The sequence below is a fragment of the Perca flavescens genome, chromosome 20 (assembly GCF_004354835.1).
Source record: "Perca flavescens isolate YP-PL-M2 chromosome 20, PFLA_1.0, whole genome shotgun sequence".
Classification (NCBI taxonomy): Eukaryota; Metazoa; Chordata; class Actinopteri; order Perciformes; family Percidae; genus Perca; species Perca flavescens.
The window spans coordinates 24,481,096-24,502,567 of NC_041350.1; the positions used below are offsets into that span (position 1 = coordinate 24,481,096).

General features: G+C 43.2%; 1 protein-coding gene across 3 annotated transcripts in view; it reads left to right on the plus strand.

The window, feature by feature from the left end:
• The window catches only part of trim9 (tripartite motif containing 9), a 44,795-nt gene continuing 23,323 nt past the window's right edge, over window positions 1–21,472 (plus strand). For all 3 annotated transcript variants that reach the window (XM_028565603.1, XM_028565605.1, XM_028565606.1), the window contains exons 1-2: window positions 1–946; window positions 21,021–21,116. In XM_028565603.1, the coding sequence (XP_028421404.1) occupies window positions 113–946; window positions 21,021–21,116 (930 nt within the window). In that variant the 5' untranslated portion in view covers window positions 1–112. The remainder of the gene's footprint in view (window positions 947–21,020; window positions 21,117–21,472) is intronic.

Here is a 21,472-nt window from a genome sequence, read left to right on the forward strand (position 1 = left end):
TCCGTTTACGCACAAACAGAGCAGCAGACTTAATCAGCTGAGACTCTGTTGTTAACTTCTCCTGTTTGTGTTCACACACCCCCGAGGAATCTCTCACCCCACAGAAGCAGCCATGGATGAAATGGAGGAAGAGTTAAAATGCCCTGTTTGTGGCTCTTTTTTCCGGGAGCCCATTATACTGCCGTGCTCCCACAACATTTGCCTGGCGTGTGCTCGGAATATTCTTGTGCAGACCCCGGACGCTGAGTCCCCACAGAGCAGCCGAGCCTCCGGATCCGGCGTCTCTGACTATGATTACCTAGATTTAGATAAAATGAGTTTGTACAGTGAGGCGGACAGTGGATACGGTTCATATGGGGGCTTCATCAGCACTCCGACCACCCCTTGCCAAAAATCACCAAACGGAGTGCGGGTTTTTCCCCCGTCTGTCCCCCAGCCTCCTCCGCAGCATCTGCTACCGCAGCCCAGCTCTTTACCCCCGATCCCCCGCAACTCCTGCATCACTTGCCCGCAGTGTCACCGCAGCCTAATCCTGGACGAGCGGGGGCTCCGCGGATTCCCCAAGAACCGGGTGCTGGAGGGGGTTGTGGACAGGTATCAGCAGAGCAAAGCGGCCGCTCTCAAGTGCCAGCTCTGTGAGAAGAGTCCGAAGGAGGCCACCGTGATGTGCGAACAGTGCGACGTCTTCTACTGCGACCCGTGCCGCCTCCGGTGCCATCCTCCCCGCGGTCCCCTCGCCAAGCATCGCCTGGTGCCGCCAGCGCAGGGGCGGATAAGTCGCCGCACGAGTCCGCGCAAAATCTCCACTTGCACAGAGCACGAACTGGAGAATCTAAGCATGTACTGTGTACAGTGTAAGATGCCCGTGTGCTATCAGTGTTTGGAAGAAGGCAAACACGGCACACATGAAGTAAAAGCTTTGGGCGCAATGTGGAAACTGCACAAGGTACGTGCGTAAAGAGAATATAAAGTTCCAAAATCTGTATTTGCTGTTTACAAGTGCGTCTTTTCTGTGTAGGCTATGTGTGTTTATTCACAATGATTCATCATCCTCTGAGCTGAGCAACAAGTCTGCCTTGGAAATCATTTGCGCTATCTTGTCAGTTCCGCTTAGCATCCAGTAGATATACAGAGCTGTGGGAATTCATTCGGTCACATTGGATTTAAATGGATGTTTAACAATGCACAATGTAGGAAGTGGATGCATTTACCTCCACGACATAACTCCAGATCACATTTCAGCCAGCTTCACGAAATGCGCACCTCTCCAAACTGAGAACTCTGCTGTGTTTAGTGCGCAAAGCTGTCAGGACGCAGCTCTATTTGAAATTCTGTTCACGATTGGACAGCCAGGAGCAGGCCTCCTTTATCAACAGGAAACTGCTTCTATTACATCTGTTTCTTCTCCTTTAAATGATGAACTTAAGTTTCACAGTGATTCTGGCATGATTTCAGCTCTTGCCTATTTGTCTCCTGAGTTTCCATAGCAGATTCCTTCACTCTCTCTCTCTCTCTCTCTCTCTCTCTCTCTCTCTCTCTCTATATATATATATATATATATATATATATATATATATATATATATATATATATATATATATATATATATATATATATATATATATATGTTCCACTCCCCTCTGTGCTTTGACAGCTCAACAGGCGCCCCACAGATCATTAGGCACGGCTAATATTGGAGCGATGCTTTAATAAGAGCCAGCAGTGAAGCACATGCAGGCCTTTAGTGTGGATTGAGATACTATTTCGGAAGCTGAGTTGTTGTGGGCAGCAGGGGCGTAAATGTACATAGTGCAGGCAGTATAGTCTGCGTAAACAGAGTGGGCCCTCCATGTTTTGGGCAGGATTGAGAGTGACTCAGATTAGATATCGGCTTTAAAATTTGGATTTGCAGTCGATTTTAGCAACAAAAAATCTCACCATAAAATTAATGTAATTACTCATACAAAAGTACTAGGGCCCGTCATAATAGCGTGCACCTTACGCGACTGGTGGGCAGGGAGAAGCTTCAGAGAGCTGCAGAGCTGAGTTTATCTACGCCTCGGCAGCTGTAACCCTCACCTCCACACTCTCCGCTTCCAGTAGCGAGGGAGGATGTAAAGCTAGATAAAGACACTCTTCAATACTCACTCATACACCCACACGCACACACACACACACAGGGAGGGTGATGTGTAGTGATGGTGTTGCCTGGTTTTCATTAGAAAACCAAAAATATGGTGAATGCATTGATTTTTTTGTTCACGAGAAACTCTATCTCTCTCTCTCTCACACACACACACACACACACACCTTTGTCTCCCTTCACGTGTACTGTAGATCAGCTGTCGTTTACAGTCAGAATTGGTCTTGTAGGTCTCCAAAGCAGCCATTTAATAGCCCTCCAGTGCAATCATCTCTTCTAGATGGCTGTGAAGATAGTGTGTCACCTCAGATGTATAAGGCAATTGTAAAATTGATAGAAAAATCTGAGGGGGATTGATCATTTCACTCACATCAAATTGCCATCACTTGAGAAGTTGCCTACCTTTTCTGCTTCATCTTTCTTGGATCCAAACTGGGGGGAAAAAAGAGCTAAAGGAGCATTTTTAGAAACCAATCGATGCTACCAGAGATATTGGTGCAGCCTGTCGCCCTGTTTTTTGGCTTCTCTCGTGGCACCTGCTTATTCCCTTGCTGAAGCTGCAGCGAGGAGCTGTGGTCTTAGGGTCTTAGGTGCCTCAAGGGGCGGTAACCCACAAACACCGTGGTGGACACCGGTGGTTGACACGCTTCTTCAACATTGCGTGGAAGTCTGGGACAGTGCCAAAGGAGTGGCAGACCGGGGTGGTGGTTCCCCTTTTTAAAAAGGGGGACCAGAGGGTGTGTGCCAATTACAGGGGTATCACACTTCTCAGCCTCCCTGGTAAAGTCTACTCCAAGGTGCTGGAAAGGAGGGTTCGGCCGATAGTCGAACCTCGGGTTGAAGAGGAACAATGCGGATTCCGTCCTGGTCGTGGAACAACGGACCAGCTCTTCACTCTCGCAAGGATCCTGGAGGGAGCCTGGGAGTATGCCCAACCGGTCTACATGTGTTTTGTGGATCTGGAAAAGGCGTATGACCGGGTCCCCCGGGAGATACTGTGGGAGGTGCTGCGGGAGTATGGGGTGAGGGGGTCTCTTCTCAGGGCCATCCAATCTCTGTACGACCAAAGCGAGAGCTGTGTCCGGGTTCTCGGCAGTAAGTCAGACTCGTTTCAGGTGAGGGTTGGCCTCCGCCAGGGCTGCGCTTTGTCCCCAATCCTGTTTGTAACATTTATGGACAGGATATCGAGGCGTAGTCGGGGTGGGGAGGGGTTGCGGTTTGGTGGGCTGGGGATCTCATTGCTGCTCTTTGCAGATGATGTGGTCCTGATGGCATCATCGGCCTGTGACCTTCAGCACTCACTAGATCGGTTCGCAACCGAGTGTGAAGCGGTTGGGATGAGGATCAGCACCTCTAAATCTGAGGCCATGGTTCTCAGCAGGAAACCGATGGAATGCCTTCTCCAGGTAGGGAATGAGTCCTTACCCCAAGTGAAGGAGTTCAAGTACCTTGGGGTTTTGTTCGCGAGTGAGGGGACAATGGAGCGGGAGATTGGTTGGAGAAACGGCGCAGCGGGTGCGGTATTACATTCAATTTATTGCACCGTTGTGACGAAAAGAGAGCTGAGCCAGAAGGCAAAGCTCTCGATCTACCGGTCAGTTTTCGTTCCTACCCTCACCTATGGTCATGAAGGCTGGGTCATGACCGAAAGAACGAGATCCAGGGTACAAGCGGCCGAAATGGGTTTCCTCAGGAGGGTGGCTGGCGTCTCCCTTAGAGATAGGGTGAGAAGCTCAGTCATCCGTGAGGAGCTCGGAGTAGAGCCGCTGCTCCTTCGCGTCGAAAGGAGCCAGTTGAGGTGTTTCGGGCATCTGGTAAGGATGCCCCCTGGGAGCCTCCCTAGGGAGGTGTTCCAGGCACGTCCAGCTGGGAGGAGGCCTCGGGGAAGACCCAGGACTAGGTGGAGGGATTATATCTCCAACCTGGCCTGGGAACGCCTCGGGATCCCCCAGTCAGAGCTGGTTAATGTTGCTCGGGAAAGGGAAGTTTGGGGTCCCCTGCTGGAGCTGCTCCCCCCGCGACCCGATACCGGATAAGCGGACGAAGATGGATGGATGGATGTGTTCTGAAGCTGCTGCCTGCAGAACTGCAACAGATGGCTGAGAGTTCGGAGCTGGTAGTATTGAGAATGGGCATCTTTCAGAGCCTCAGGGTGTTCCTCACATAATTCTTTAGGGAAAAAACTGTTTTTCATATCCTGCAGATTCACTGTGGATTCTCATGCGTCACTTGTACTTGTGCTTAATCCACATCAGCTTTAGCTGAAACTCAAGGATGTAGCCAAAGTGGTGGCACTGGCTTCCTCTGATATGTGATTGCTCATTCTCCAGATTTTATCATGTGTTAATGGCTGTTAAACTCTCATTTACAATACAATTAACTGAAATATAAGATTTTGATGTCTGAAGTAGGGGTACACCTACATTGTTTAAATTATAAAATGTCAGAAAACAAATGAACACAGTTTCCAAGAAACCAAAGTGATATTTCAAAAAGCTTCTGTCATTTTCTCATTTGATCCATTGTATTTATAAAAATAATGGCGACTGCAGCTTTAAAGGTCCCATGGCATGAACATTTCACTTTATGAGGTTTTTTAATATCGCCTCCTACATGTTTATGCCGGTCTACACAGGTGAGTGCATTGATAAGTATTGACTTTTAACTCACGAAGGTTTTAATGTAGCCTACTTACAGTAATGAGACCAGCGTTAGTTCATCTGCGCCCTCTTTGTATTGTTCCCAGCACCATGTCATGGGACCTTTTTAAGGTTTGAATCTGGCCATATACAGAACCAACCAGTATTCAAATACAGGCCTATCTCTGCTCTCACCATATGCTCAAATACAATATAATATACAGGAACCAGAAACAAATGCACATAAACACACACATTAATATCTTGCTTTGCCCTTAAAACTGATGAAGGCTGGGTCGCCGCATGTTTCAGAGTCACTGTCCAATGTTGATGCAGGAAGTACAACACTAAGAAACTTGAACCTTGTTTCTCAGCGACAGCATCTTAAATCTACACCTGCAGCATTTACATTTCAGAGCAGTGCGCACGCTCGTTAATATCATTTAATAAGATCTCTTCTATTCTCCAAGTGGGATTTTTCTTCAAGGTTTTTAATCTGCACCGTCATTGTCTGCGATGTTTTCGGCTCTCTATCTTTGTGAAACATTTCTCTCTTTATGGAGACAGAGTTGAACCACCTGCCGCCATGGCAACAAAATCCCCCTTGATGTTGTGCAGAGCAGCAGAGGTCTCCAAGATACCGGACCCCAGGAGGAATCCATCCCAGATGCTTTACAGCCGTTCCCCTCCTCCTCCTACAGAAACTGTGTGGCTAAATGAATGTGGCCACAGATCATTGCTCCCGCTTTTTGCTCCGACGTCTTCTCAACTTCTCCACTGGTCTCCGAGGCAATAAATAACACCGTGTTTTATCTCCAACCCTCCCTTTTGGACTGCGTGACCGTGTCTAAACCGCGATGGTAATCAATTTTATGTCTCCGAAGTCAATTTCAGTAGAAATTTAAGAGCTACATAGTGTGACTCGCCCAGTTCTCGTCTGCCTTTTCAGATTTGTGTCAGAGGGGTCTTTTGTGGTGTCAGGATGTCTGTGTTAATCTCTGTAAATCACATTAAAAAAAAGTAAAGGGGGCTGGTAAATCTGGACATGGTGAGTGGTTCTCAGCTCTTCACGGGTGTCATAAGAGGTCGCACAGGACCCCGTATGCAATCTAGGTCAAGCTCTGTCTCCTCAGTGTGTTTAGTGGCAATTAAAAGTGATTCATCACATAGAAGTACAAGAAGATGCGTGGGTGTGCAGAAAATAGCAGATTGTAGCAGAAAATTAGTAATTAGTATTTGCCCTCTTGCCACGGGAGGAGAGACAAATTAGAGGCAGCAGGGGAGATTTTAACCTGACAACCCTGAAAGTTTCCCTTTGAGCTCTGCATGCAAGTGAAAAACAGGTTGTAGTAGTGAGTCACTTCAGGAATTTGCAAGTGATTTAAGGAATTTTTCACTTCTAGTGAGCACATGTGCTCACCTTTAAGGTCAGCATGTGTTTGACCCTAAGCCTCCTCCTGACATAAACAGACGGCATGCGCACCATGACACAAAATCAACACAGACGGAGACCCTGCAAGCTCTCATCCAAGATGTCCCAAAAAGCAGGCTAAAGAGGACAGGCAGAGCAGGTACTGGGACGGATATTAAAAGACTCGTCTCAATCTTGAGGCCGATGTCAGCAGCAGTTGATTCGTGTCTGAATGAGCGACCTGCAGCTCTGCCTGAGCTCAGCGGGAGCAGGGAAGGAAAAGCTTTGAAGAGTCAGACGCTGGTGGCGGGATCCCTGTCCTTCTGTCCTGCTTTAACTCCTGTCTGCTAATAGTAATGAAGCTGGCTGTCACTCCGGATCCATTGTATCCGCACTCGCTCCTTCTGTGTGGCTGCTCAATACTCAGGACATCCAGACAAAGACAGCATGCACCTGTCCTATCCAGTAGACTAATGAACTTCATTAGTGAAATGTGCCATGCAACTAATAGTCCAGATGCAAAATACAGAATGACGGCTTTACCATAAATAAGTGTGAAAAAATGCGTATCTGGCTTCTTTCACACAGAAATTGGTAGACTTCATTAGCAATACAAATCTTCGGAGATATAGTACAGCTGGCGATTTAACCAAACATTTGCAAATACTGAGATTAGAATTAGCTGATCAAAGTAATTTTTCTCATGTCAACTGTCCCCCGATAAACTACAACATCTAGTCATCTGGTCACATGCTTCAAACACAGGCTTCTGCAACGTCAGTGCTTTAATTGATTGCCCTGTTTTCAGCAAAACAGCTCTAATAAAGCAACTGTACAGCAGACAGACATAGTTAGGGACCATCTGGTGAATATAGTGGAGCCTTTAGCAGCTTAAGAACCAGATATTTAACTTGGTAACTGGTTAACTAGAACAGTATAATAGGGAGAGTGAATATTGGACTTGGTGATGTGTAATAATATTGTGTTTACAGTTTGGTCCGCTGTCCCCAAGTTGCCAATAAATATATCAATGCTGCTTTAATATACAGTATTTAAAACATGATCATTCAGCAGCTGGGAGCCCGGCTAGCTCAGTTGGTAGAACATTAGATTCTTAATCTCAGGCTCGTGGGTTTCGAGCCCCATGTTGGGCGCTTGTGTTTTGCAGCAGCAGTGGCTCAGCCTATAGGGACTTGGCTTGGGGAACTGGAGGGTCGCTGGTTCAAGTCCCCCTACCGACCCAGTCCGGGTGTGGAATGGTAGCTGTAGAGGTGCCAGTTCACCTCCTGGGCACTGCTGAGGTGTCCTTGAGCAAGGCACCAAACTCCTATCTGCTCAGAGTGCCTTTAGTCTCGTTTTGCCAGACCATCCTCCACAGCGCTGCGGAGGAAGGATGGTCTGGCTAGTCCACACAGCATTCCTGCATGGGAGAAAAAAGTGCTCTGGTTTATTGGCATTTCTTTAAACCAATCACAATCGTCATGGGTGGTGCTAAAAGCCGTACGGATCATCGGTGCCTCTGCAAAGCCTCAGGAAGAAACTTGTTTTGGGGGAATGTGTACGTTCAAAAGTAGTTTAAGTCGTTCAACAGAAAACTCTGATTGGACAGACTGGATTTACCCTGCAGAGATCTGAGGATCAGTTAACCATAGTCCTCATAAATCAACCAGAGTTTAAAATTCCAACACAAAGAAAGTGGAAGGAAACGGACATTGGCAAAAAGACATGCATCCGGCGGAATTTCCTGCAGCACTGGAGCAATCCCTGAAGTGGAATGTCGTAGATTTAGACCAGGGTGCCTTTAATGGGCAGCCCCCTCACTCTGACATCTTTCTGTTAGTGCATGTATATATATAATTTTAGTTTGATGTTCTTGTTTTTTGTTGCTATTCTCAGTTGAACTATATGGGATTCATAGCATTTATTTATTGTAAACAAGGATGTAAACATATTCATAATGTCACATTCACATAGGCTATACAAACAACAGACACCATCAATAGAGGACAAACATAAATACATACTACACAGAAGTCCACATCTCACATTGAATTATTAACAAAGCCTATAGCAGCAGGAACAAAAGAGTTGTTGTGTCTGTTTGTCCTGCATTTAGGCTGATAGAATCTACAGCCAGACGGCAACAACATAAAGTAGCTGTTCAGGGGGTGGCTTATATCAGCCAGGACTGACTGGGCCTTTGTCTCATATAGAGATTTTGGGCCCTATCTTTCACTCAGCGCAATTGCCTTTGTACACCGACGCATGTATCATTCCTATTTTGCACCCGACGCACAGCGGACTTTTCCCTCCACAGACGCACGTCGGTAAATTAGGGAAGGTATTTGCGCCCCCGGGGGTAGTTCAGCGAAAAGAGGAGGCGTGTTCAGGCGCAAACGTTCCCTGATGCTATTTTGCGGTTTCAGAAAACAATTCCGCCACTGACCAGGAAAAACCTGGTCTAAAGTCAGTGGCGCTAGTCTAAAGTCAGTGGCGCGTTACTCAGATGCTATTTTAGGGGCGCATGCTTGGCCATAATTTAGTGTGCGCACAACGCGCATACACTTTGCTTCTCTCATCTACACGGACGCAGCAGTTCCCATTTTTGCAAACCATACATAATTACATGGAATATTACTGAAAATGCGCTTAGGGTGTTTGGATAGGTCAGGAGGCACTTTACAGTACAGTTCTCAAAAAGTCCCAGCATTCCTTGTGGCTTGTTGTGTTTTACACAACACTTCCATGAATCATGGATGTGTTGATGACATAAATGAGGAAATATTAGAGGACTTAAGGAGACGTGATGTTGAACTACGGTGGGATTGGACACTCCAGCGGGATCTGGTCCGGGAGTGGCAATGTGCTCCTGGTGGAGCGGGTGGACTGAGATGGAGTGGGGGGAGGAGGAAGGGGCACAACAGGTGCAGGTGGTGCGTTTGGAGGCCCACGCTCCATGGCTGCAGCAATCCTCTCCAGACTTGAGGAGATGTGCCCGAGAGGCCGCAGCAACATCGCCACCCGGTCAAGACGGGCATTTATTACTTTGCCGCATCCCGGACAGCTCCCGCTGGTGTGCGCCAAACAAATCATAATAGCAATCCACCATGGAACAAGCGTGCGTGCTCTTAAAGGGAATGTGAGATGACGCTCTGATTGGTTTATTGCACGTTACACCCAAACCACACCTATTTACTTCAGACCAACCCATTTAAGATTTGCGTCGGGTGCCGCCCACAAAACTACTTGCGTTTCATATGGTTAAAATAGGAACCTTTAAGTCAGTCAGAGAGTTGCGGGAAATTTTGCCATACACTTTAGTTATGTATGGCATAGAGGTGGTACGGTTCATGAAAAAACATCCGAACCGTTCGGTCCGCTTGTCTCGGTTCGGAACGTGTGTGTGCCGCACGGTTCGACGCATGCGCAATGTGGCCTCGTGCCCATCAGGTGCCCCGTATGTGACCTGAGTGTGTTTCCCTTTCGCGCGAAAGAAGAGGTGTGAACAAGTTACCAACAAAACGTACAGCGAAAGACCGTGCAAAACATTTCAGGCCATCATGCCAACCTGTATACATTTTAACATCAATGTACGCTGTAACGTTTTTTCACTCGCTGAAGCGGCTGCAGTTTAGATCCTGTCGGGTCTCTGACGCGCGCACACACACACACACAAACACACACACAAACACACACGGTGGATGCAGGAAAAAACGGAGAGGAGACGTATACAGGAGGACCTGACAGCTACGTTCGTTATTGTAAGTGCAATGATAAGTCCAATAAGTACTTTATCAAACCGTATGTGTGTCCCAGCCCAGGTCAGGATAGGAAATGAACTAACAATGTAAACTGTTTTTATGTTTAACGTATTCTGACTTATTCAAAAGACGGAGCTTTAAGAGTTCCTCTCTTTTTCTTTTAAAGGATACATTTTTGTAAGAGCTACACTGAAGTTGGCAGTTTGATAAATGCAAGTTATTTCAATTGATATTCTGTAATATTTCAATCTTCATGTGCAAAAAAAACACACACATTTTCCTTTTTTTTTTGCCAAATAAATGAAAAGCTTGTTGAAATCAAGACAATGTCTTCCCTCTTGCTGTATCAAAATCTCAGCTAGCTTTCCTCAGAGATGGTCTTAATAATGTGCTTAAAGTCAAGTCAAATTCAGTTTGTGCATGATTAGGCTACATGATATAACTATAATTATTTAATACTGTATCCTACATTGTGGATAATTAAGCTATATACCGTATGCTGAAGTATATTTCTGGAGTGTTAAAGATTAAAAGAAAAAATAACAAGAACCGTACAGAACCGAAAACCATGACCCTAAAACTGTGATACGCTACCGAACCGTGGGTTTTGTGAACCGTACCACCCCTTGTATGGCAGCCTGTTTTTGTTTTTAAGAGGGAGGGACCCAAACCAGCTCACAAAGGCAAAAGAAAGAATAGTTTCAATAAAACAACAATAAAACATCCTCATGGAGGTCTTATCGACATTAAAATGGCAAAGTTTATGATAAAAAAACATGCGTTGGTGTGATTTTTTTACAGACAGCGTCAACTTGTGGCTCGAAGATTAGTTTATCGTCTATTATAATACCGAAGTATTTATATTGCTTCACCACTGTAATAGCTTGATCGTTAATAAGGGTAGGAGAGCGGGTGGGGGGATTCTTCCTAAAGTCAATCAGCATTTCTTTAGTTTTTGCTGCGTTAATGTTCATAAAAGACGACTTGCACCACTCTTACACTATTACCGAGTCGTCAGCAAACTTAATGATATGAGGCCTGGTGTGCTGGCTTTGGCATGCATTTGTATATAAATAGTCATGACTGTTGTTCTCAGTGCTTTTTCTTGTGAGTGAATATGTCCTGGGTCCTCCTGAGTCCTACATTGTTTAGGACGAGTCAGTCATTAGAGTGTGGTGACAATCGTTCTAATCTTTAAGTACGTCGTCTTTGCTGTGATTCTGTGCAGATAAAAGACACGTTTGCTGTTGTTCATGATAGCAGACTGATTCACTGATATGGGGATGAGACGGAGGACAAAGGCGGGTCAGAGGTCTATAGAGAATGAAATTTCACAGTGTGTGTGTGGGGGGGGGGGGGCTGGGATGTCTCAAAGCCATTTAGGTTGACGCTGTTCGATTACAGGCGATGATATTTACCCCTCGAGCTGCCATGTAAAGAGATTAGCTGTGCTTATGAAAGAGGGAGATAAAGAACAGGAAAATGAGAGCGAGAGAATGACCCAGAATGCCCGAAGAGAAGAAGTGAAACAGAGAATGTGCAGGAAAGGGAGGTCGATCGATGCTGAACGTCTCATCGAGTTTGACGAGATACTTTTTAACCGAATATTTCATGTCCAGTCTGGGTCATCTTGTCATCTTCTGTCCGCAGAGAAAACATCAACTTAAGCAGTGAGGGGGATTTTTGTTTTGACATATTTTTATATAACTTTTCTGGGTGGGAACACAGACCAGCTGAATATTTCAACACGCTCCAGGCGTATAACTGGAGAGAGATAAATGCCTCAAAACTCCAATGTGCCAGTTTCCCTTTTGTGACACGACTGGGAAAGAAAAGGACGTTTTTTTCTTTTTCTTTTCTGTACATAAATTAGTCCAATCCAAAAGAAAGTTAGATAGATTTAAAGGAGGGTTTAAAACAGAATAATGTGTTATGCTTCGTCACATCTGCCCTATAACACAGTCAGCCCACATTAAATGAGGACATCAGTTGCGTAAGAAAGTGAGCTCAACCTGAAATCTGTTCAGCAGATGAGGACAGGTTAAAGCCTGCAGTGACCCTGTTTTCATCATTGTTATCGCCATAAATATCATCAGCATAATCATCATTAGCGACAGGAACTGATGTAATTATCTTAAGGCAGTTCTTGTGACTCAAAGACAACCAAGACTTTACAGAGCAGAAATCAGATTTGAACTCATAAGAACAGAGCTTCATCCTATTGGCTGAGTTAAATTAAAAACTGTAGGTGAGGTCAAAATCCCGGATATCGTGAAGGAAAACTACAGACTTGACTTTGTGATCTCAGATCTCAGACGATCAGGTGGACAGTTAAAGAATGTAGCCTAATGCACCACGGCAACAGAAAACTCCTGTTTTTGATTGGCTGACAGATGTCTGTTAAAAGTGGAAATTGGGACACCTCAAACATTGTTCCTATCTAATCTGCCCTCAATACTACAGGTAACCATAGCAAGAATACTGTCACAGTTAAATGATGGTTCAACCAAATATTGTTGAATATTTGCAATAACAATTTTCTTCTTGTTTTTTTTTCATAAAAGTGACTCTGGTGTGAGCATGAAAGTGGATTCTGAACATAATGACCAAAAAGGTGTCCACCTTGGCCATTCATTTCTTAAACTTGTCATGTGTTTTTTCTTTCATAGCTGATTGGTGGTGGACATATAACTGTCTGATATATCACCTGAATTATAATAATTGATAGTGCATTCCTTGTCATTTTCCCTCTCATTCCCATTCTCATTTCCAGCTTCACCACATATGTGTCTGTTTGCCATGAACATACCAGCTGCTTTGTACTGCACAGCAATGACTGATCAAAATCTAGCCCCAAAAAAGTCAAATACCAACATAATTTCCACTGAATAGGTGAGGTAAGGTCAGACTTTGCCTTAAATACTACAGACTACCTGACATAAGCTGCACGTTTTACTTCTCTGACTATTAATAACCACATTAATTTAATCCGTGTCTGGAACTGCTTAAGCCCTCGTTTTTAAAATTGGTTCAGCGTCAGACCTCAAAGCTCCGACACACGCACACTCACACACACACACACACACACACACACACACACACACACACACACACACACACATGCACCTACCATCCAACCAGGTGTTTTCACTTACATTGCCTGATTAGACCTCTGAACTGCTTGAGCATGAACAAACTGCATTTTATTGACGGCCTGTTAGTTTTGTTGCACCAGTTTAGGGCAAGACAACTTACACCTATATCTGTGTTAGCACATAGAGTTTGGTGATCACAACTCTATTCTTTTTTTCTCGTTTATCCTCCATTTTGCAGGACTTTTACCAAGTAAAAGAAAGGACCAATATCTGACTAGAGGCTAATGAAGCATGGTAATTTTAAACACCTGTGTGGGTGTACAGGCCCTTTGAAACAGAAACGTTTTGCCCCCAGACACACACACACACACACACACACACACACACTTGTAGAGAAGTTCATGAAAACTCTTGGCCTAAAGTCTGACCATTTTTTTAGGTGGGAAAATGAACATATTGACTTATGATGATAAAGCTCAAATGTTAAATCCAAAATGTTGCAGAAACATACCTTTTAAAGAAAAAAGAGAGCGTGTATTCCTTTATTTGACAACTGACAAGATGACAAAAATGAGAGAGAGATAGGGAATGATTCCCAGATGGGCATGAATTGTGCTGTTTCCACCCCAGAAAATAAATAGATACTAAAAAAAGATTCTACTCAATTAACAAATGGGCTTTAGTGACAGAAGAGAGTATCTGACACTTGACTGAATGACCTGACAGAACCTTTAAAAAAACACGTTCCTCTTCCACAGGTTAATCAGTATCAACTCTCTCCATTTCACTCTTTCTCTGTACTCTTTTTTGACACATTTAAACAAGATCATCAGCGTATATAGGCGATCATTTGCAGAAGATGCCGTCTTGGCCAGATAAATCCAGCGCTGACAAGAATAGATCACTTCTGCCCCATTTCCTGCTGCGCTGTCCCATGTGTCTGTCAAATAAGGACTCCTTTTCTCACATTAAGAAACTGTGGAAACTTTTTTTTTTTCATCTGAGTTTCATTGTGTGGATAGTTAACGACTTCTTCTGCATTATTAATGACAGCAGATATAAGCCATGAATAATATACTAGCCACTTAGGTTCTGCTTGTGGAAGATGGGTTGGATATGAGATCTTGTTAAACACGGAGGAGATCTGGCCAAATCTTAACTCTTCCAGCATGTTGGAAGATGTGATAGCTTAATTTTTAACAACAGAAATGTTACCAGGACAGTAAATATCATCAAGTCGCCTAGTTAATATTTCAAACTGTATTCTCTGAGGGCTGCGGCAGTGCATGTAAACAACCACAACCTTTCATGTTAGAGTCTCAGGTTAGTGATAACTGTAGGGGGAAACACAATCAGGGATCAAGCTGTTCAAAATTAAAGTCATTTTTCACCGTCTTTCATCGTAGGGCTTTAGTGGAAGTTGTTTGTTTGGTGTTTTCTGTCACCAGAAGTTGTCCTCACCAGAAGTTTACCCATTTACAGTGTGAGACCAAATGACAGTATTGTATTACATACAGCATTGAATTTTAAAGAACACCAAAGAAAGCTTTTTGAAAGTAAGTTATGGGAAATCAAAATCTATCTTTACCTTAGAAACATTTCATGTACTGTATATATATATATATATATACACACACATACACACATATGTGTGTTTTCTAATAACCTTGAAGAGTAATGCATTTCCTTTGCTGCAGCTTTAAAAGCATAGCAGTGACATTACAACTACCTCTTCCTTTCCTTGCCCCCTAGTTGGGGCTTTAATCCAAATTGGCTCTGATGTCTCTCTGACATACGCGCTATCCTGTGACAGATTGGCTAGTTCGCTCGGCCGCAGAGAGAAAATGAAACACGCCGAATGGCCCTGGAGCCGCTTGTGAATTATTCATGCCATGCACGTGTTCCCACTCGGCTTAATTACTGAGATGATTAGCGCTCCCAGATAGCAGGGACATCCATAACCCCCCCACCACCTCAACAAATCCTCCAGAGCTCATTGCAAACATTCCAGCATCCTCTTCTCTACACTAATGTTGCACAATGCTTTTATTTCGACTGTCCCCGAACCAGCTTGAATTTGCGTTGCATTAATGTAGTTGGAAACCTGTTGAGCACAAACTCAAAATCGTATTGCTTATAGTTCTCATTTTTAGAAATGTTGGAAATCTTTTCATGGTTCCCACAATTGACCCTTTGCTAAGATTTTTTTTAGCCTTTCCAAAACATAAAACATAAGAGAAAGAATATAAGGAATGGATTAAACAAAGTCTTTATCTGCTCTAAAGTAGGCTGCAAACGGCTGCCTAGCAGTAGGCTAACCAAGCATAGCATGAGCGATACATAGCAAATACATAGAGATGGAGAGTGGTGTCTTTTGTGTTTAGCCTTATCAAAACCAAAAAACCAAAAGCTAAATTATAAGGAATGGATTAACAGTATGTTTTTCTGCTAAAATGTAAGCTGCAATTGTTAGCATGTCCAGCTAGTTAGCTTACTACTTACACCTACTGCAGCGTTATTTCCAAAGCCAAAGAACGGCACACCATTAGCTAACTACATTATTTTTTATAATTCATTTTAAAGGTCCAATATGTACTATTTTTACTGTAATAAATCCAAAAATGACACCAATGCCTCATCAGATATTAAGGAAACATGTTAAACTGAAATACTATCTTTTCTGACAACAATGCTAATGTCAGTATTTTTTCTTTTTGAAATTTACATTCCGTGACGGAATTTATGTTTATGTTTTGATCTGTGTGTTGTTATCAATGGCCCAGTTTGAGAGGCAGGCCGGGTTGCCAGATATACCTGTAAAAACTTAAACCCAGCACGCTACAGCTGTAACGGTAGTACAGCCATGAAAGCAGCAAACAAATGAACAGGATCAACGGAGATAGATTCTACATGACATAAAAAAAAGAAAACAGCATGTTTCTAACAGTTGTGTGACCAGAGACGTAACAACCCCCTGGTAAATATTGGAGATGTATTTGAAAGATGGAGACAGCTTAGATCCCAAAAGGACGCAGAGTTGGCTTATTTTCTCCTGAACAGGTAAGCATTAGCTTCAGGCTAATTTATCACAGCTACTAGGGATGGGCATTTTTTGTCATTTCAACATTTGTGTACTCACATTGAATTATATAGCTAGATTCCCCGAGTTGGTTACTCGCAAAAACAATTGAGACATAGCCAGTAAAGTGATCCCGACTGGTCCTGGCTAACGCCGTTATGCTAACCCTGCTAACTGTTAACGTTACCGGGAGGACCAGGCAAGCAACCCATGGCTGTTTACAGCGTGTAGCCTCTTCAGCGGCTGGAGCCGACAACGGTGAGTTATTTTAAGCCACGAGAGGGGGGCTGTAAATCGGAAAGAGAGGACTGTGAGTTTGCAGTGTGTTTAGCGATTGTTGCCGTAATTCTAAGCCAATGAAGTGTGTTCCGTCGGAAAGGTAGTGGTATTTTTAGCGTTTCGTATTGTAATTCTAAGTCGAGGAAGTGTGCCTGACTGGCGTGTGGAGAGGACAGTGAGGTTGTTGTGTTTTTAGCGGTTCATACTGTCATTTTAAGCCAAAAAAGCGTGTCTGTCAGTTGGTTACAGAGCTCCGCGTGAGCACTGGCTTTTATGACTGTCAATATAGCCAGCATCTACCGTTAGCTACTCCGCTGTGCTGTGGAGTAATGTCTGGCTATGTGAGACTAGCATCTACCGTTAGCTACTCCGCTGTGCTGTGGAGTAATGTCTGGCTATGTGAGACTAGCATCTACCGTTAGCTACTCCGCTGTGCTGTGGAGTAATGTCTGGCTATGTAAGACTAGCATCTACCGTTAGCTACTCCGCTGTGCTGTGGAGTAATGTCTGGCTATGTGAGACTAGCATCTACCATTAGCTACTCCGCTGTGCTGTGGAGTAATGTCTGGCTATGTGAGAAAAGCGTCTAGCAACATTGTTGTGAATGCTGCGGTCTCAGCCTGGCAACCAACGTGAACTTCGAGTCTGGGCAGGAGGGGGCGGGGGAAACGACTCTCCAGTATTTTGAATTGGTAGTGCAGTAACTATTTTAACCGCTAGCTGCCAGTATTACATATAATATTACATATGGCACCTTTAAAAAACATTTTATTTATAATTCTGTGCTTTAATACTACAGCAAACTAGCTCTACGCTTATCCTTATTTCTATGTCTTCTACGTGAATCATCAGATGAAGATGCTAACGTTTTGCTTTAGCCTTGTTTTTGTGTCCTATACTGTATGTGCATGTTTTTTTTTAAAGTGAATAAGATGAAGTACAGTAAGCTGAAAAAATATATAGTTGGTTGTACTTTAGTTTTGTACCTGTTTCTTTTCTAGCTGTGTCTGAATTCAAGGACTTAATGTTTCAAAATGTACTAAGAATTTAGTGTTGCATCTGACCCCATTATCACCGTAAACCTTTCTAATCATAAACTGTGAAGCTCTGAACCGATTTGTTACTAAAATTTGTCTTTCCATATGCCGACCTGCCGTCCACGGCACTGTTGTCTTTACCAAGCAGGAAGTAGCCTCAAGCTGTTCAGAAATAAAACAGCTTCTACTTTCATGGCACGTTTTGACCTGGTTTTGAGGACTGAGCTCTGCAGGCTCTCGAACAGACACTGCGGAAAAACGCCTCCAGACAATCAAGGGCTTTTCATTTCATCTGCTCTGTCACTGAACGCACGCTGACTGTTAACTGAGCGAGGCCAGGAGCTCCCTCAACGTCCATCACTGTATCACAGAGAGGAAAATGAAAAAGCTGAACGAGAAAATGAACTCCAGTTTAGGACAAGCTGAAAGAGTAGGTGTGACCTTACCTATCTGCAATGAAACCACCAGAGTCGGAGGGAACGTTTTGGATGACTTGAGTAGGATTGGCAGGATCTCAATAAGATCAAATGTAGCATGAATTCAGAGACTCAGAAATACTCTCATCTCAGAAACTTAGGCTAACCCGGAGTCACCTAATGCATCAGGAGGGAGGGATGTGAATTGTCTGCTTTTGTTTTTACGATTTTGGATTTGATCTACTTGTTTCTTCCTTTCCAATCCAAGATTTGTCCTCCATTCACATGTTTTATTCTCTCTCTCATAGAAATACCTTAAAAGAATAGTGTGACATTTTGGGAAATACCCTTATTTGTTTTCTTGCTGAGAGTTACATGAGAAGATCGATACCACTCTGTACACTGAATATGAAGCCAGCAGCCGGCTTAGCTTTGTTTAGCATAAAAACTGGAAACAGGGAAACTGCTAGCCTGGATGCTAGCACATTATATGTTAGATCATGTTTATTATGTGGCTTTTGTTTTAAAAAGGTAACTGCGCCCAAACTGCAACTTGATCTACAGTTCTGTTTTTGTAGGGATTAAACAAATGAGATATGACATGTTGATCTTAAGGGGTGCTGGTAGTTGGATTTTTTATATTTGGACAGAGCCAGTCTTGACAAAATGAATAAAGATATTTTTCCAAAATGTCAAATTTTCCTTTTAAAGCAGAAGGAGAGTGTAAACCCCCATCAAAGCTAAACATTCTCTAACTTCACTCATCAAAACATGCCTTTAAAGTTGTAATAATTGATTCTAACTACACTCTGATTTAGAGTTGAATTAATTTAATCGACAAAAATATTGGCCGGTAATGTATAATTTAAAACGTTTGGGAATGAGCTTCCATCCAAAGGCTTATTTGTCCTCAAATGTCTGTGCATAGCATTTTGAGATGTCCTTGTGACAAACAAACAAGCTAACATGGGAAAAAACGTACAGTTCATATGTTTTCATACGTGCAGGTCTCTTGAGACTTTGAAATAAGAGTCCCGAGTTAACAAAGAGGAAGTTTCTTACTGGAAAGTTTACATTTGAGTCTTTGCTCAGCTGTTACCGGCTCAGACTGTCCCTTGGTGCAGTAGACTCATGTTAGCGGCAGCTGTCATGGTTTCCCAAACGCTGGGGTCAAAGGTCATCTGTTGGCCCCCGCAGACAGATTCACATTTGACCAGCTAACGTCAGATGCCAGGAGCTGCGTTGACACAGAGTTGTTTTCACAGGGGTTTTCACTGTATCAGCTAGTTCAAGGTTTTATTGCTCTCTTCCTGGATTGAAGTGACTTTTTTTTTTTTCTTTTAGCTCGATACACCCAATAACCTTTTTTTTTCCTCAACAAAGACAATACGTTCCCCAACTTGACGGTTGTTCACTCAACCAAGAGAGGTTCCCACAGGGTCAGGCCGCGTCCTCTCGCTCCGTCACCCCCATGTTCACACAAACCTCGCTTCACATACATGAATCTCTCTTTTGAATGTCTCTTTTCCCCACTATCCAAACAGGAGCATTTGTTTGTCATCGCACACATCCAAAGCTATGGTATTTCCCGTCACATGCACAGAGCTCTTCTCCACATGACCAGGGACTATAATCGTGTTATAAAACAGTGCAACAGTCAAGTGCTTTATTTGTACATTAATCATCTTAGTTGGAAATGTCATTTTGTGTGTGAGAACAAGGCTGACCGTTCATTTTGTCTCAGGGGTGAAAACTTTGACTCTTCAAAATGTCAGTTTCTCAGCAGCGATGAAAAGCAGCTTTGTTTGTGAAGTGACAATTTTGAGTTCATCCAAAACGTAAACACTGACAAACTAGAGTTAGGAGATTTTCACAGCTTAACGGCTGTGTATAGGTTGTTTATATGCCTAATACTTAGACCTGAACAGGCCATACTAAAATATCTTTAGATGCTTGGATTAGCATGCATGTGTCTTTCTTGTCAGTCTTAAAGGTCCCATTAAATATAGTTTTCCAACATGGTTTAATGTGTTTCTGCATGAAAGAACATGATGATGTGGGATAAGAGCGTTGAGAGAAAAGACAGCAATAGAAAAACAAAGCTAAAATTAGAGAACATTTGACATTTTAACTTGAAATACGACTTAAACGATTTATCGATTATAGAAAGGTCGTCTCAGCTCTACGTTACCTTCAGGTTTTATGTGATTAAGGAGACTGGCTTAAAGCTTTATTGCGTAACTTTTTGATATTAATAAACCTCCCTTATATTCAAGCCATTGCCAAATGAGCTGCTACAAAGCTAATTAAGACTATCAGCTCCACACAACTCTCTCTGTATTTCTCAGTATGGCTATGTTCAGAAGTTTGTGGCGTCTCACGACTTTCCCACCCAGAAACTGGAGTGAAGATAATGACCTCTTCTGAAGAGTCCATCATGGTTTTTTAATCCTCCATGTCCTCCTTGGCTACTAGTTACTGCATTGAGGAGTGTGGGGGCACGTGCACAATCACGTAAGGCTTGTATCATGTGGACGCACTGACAGTGTTGTTGTCATTACTTAGAATTCCTCATTCAGGCGACAGAAACTACGCACTATAGCTTTAATTTCCCCCCAAAATAGAATGACATCTTTATTTGATTAAATAGTAGTATACGCCCCTGAGTGCAAGATGTGATTACAACATTTTGCAATTGTACAAGAAAAGAGAAAGATTATTCTCCTTTCTTGCTACCCTAATAACATAATTTGAATAAATATCATGGAGTTATAGTATATCCTAAAAAATTAAGTCCTGTGTGGTTCAGATACTGTATAGCAATCACAGATGTCATACTTTGTTTGTCTGTTAATATCTCTGGTATGGAGAATGGCACTTCCTGTTGGCTGTATTGTTGCATTTAGTATGTCACATAGCAGAGTGTAACGTTGCTGCCAGTTTGCACCTTATAGAGGGGCGAATTCCCAAAACATCCATGCATGAGTGAATCCTCAAATTGGAGTCTAGTGAAGATCTTTAATATTTTTGGTCCTGATAATTCAGCACGTATTTATATACAATGGAGTGATGATTTGTTGTTATTTGAATGCAGTACAAAGCCATACAACTGCATTGCTGCTGCTGCATCTCTAATGTCTTCTCTCTGTGCTCTCCACAGGGTCAGCTGTCTCAGGCTCTCAACGGCCTGTCAGACCGAGCCACTGAGGCCAAGGAGTTCCTGGTTCAGCTGAGAAACATGGTGCAGCACATCCAGGTACTTAAATACACACATACACATGCAGGCAATTGCTGCTGCTTTACACACTGCCTCCTCCATCCCAGTAGCAATACACTGACTTGTCTTGGCAGCTTGTTTCCCGTCTGTCATCCCCCTCTGTGATCCCTGTCCTCCACCGTACGTCACTGCAGTAATCGACAGAAACAACAATTCTTATCCTATTATTTCACTGTTAACATTTTGTAATCCCTGGCTTGGAGTCATTGTCCAGCCATAGTGCTGCACATGAAAATAACACTATTTATTTAAAGCAACACTTAAAGTGAAGCTGTTTGGTTAAAATCTGACTTTAACATCACTTTCAATTCAAAGTTCTCTACTTTATTTGCATT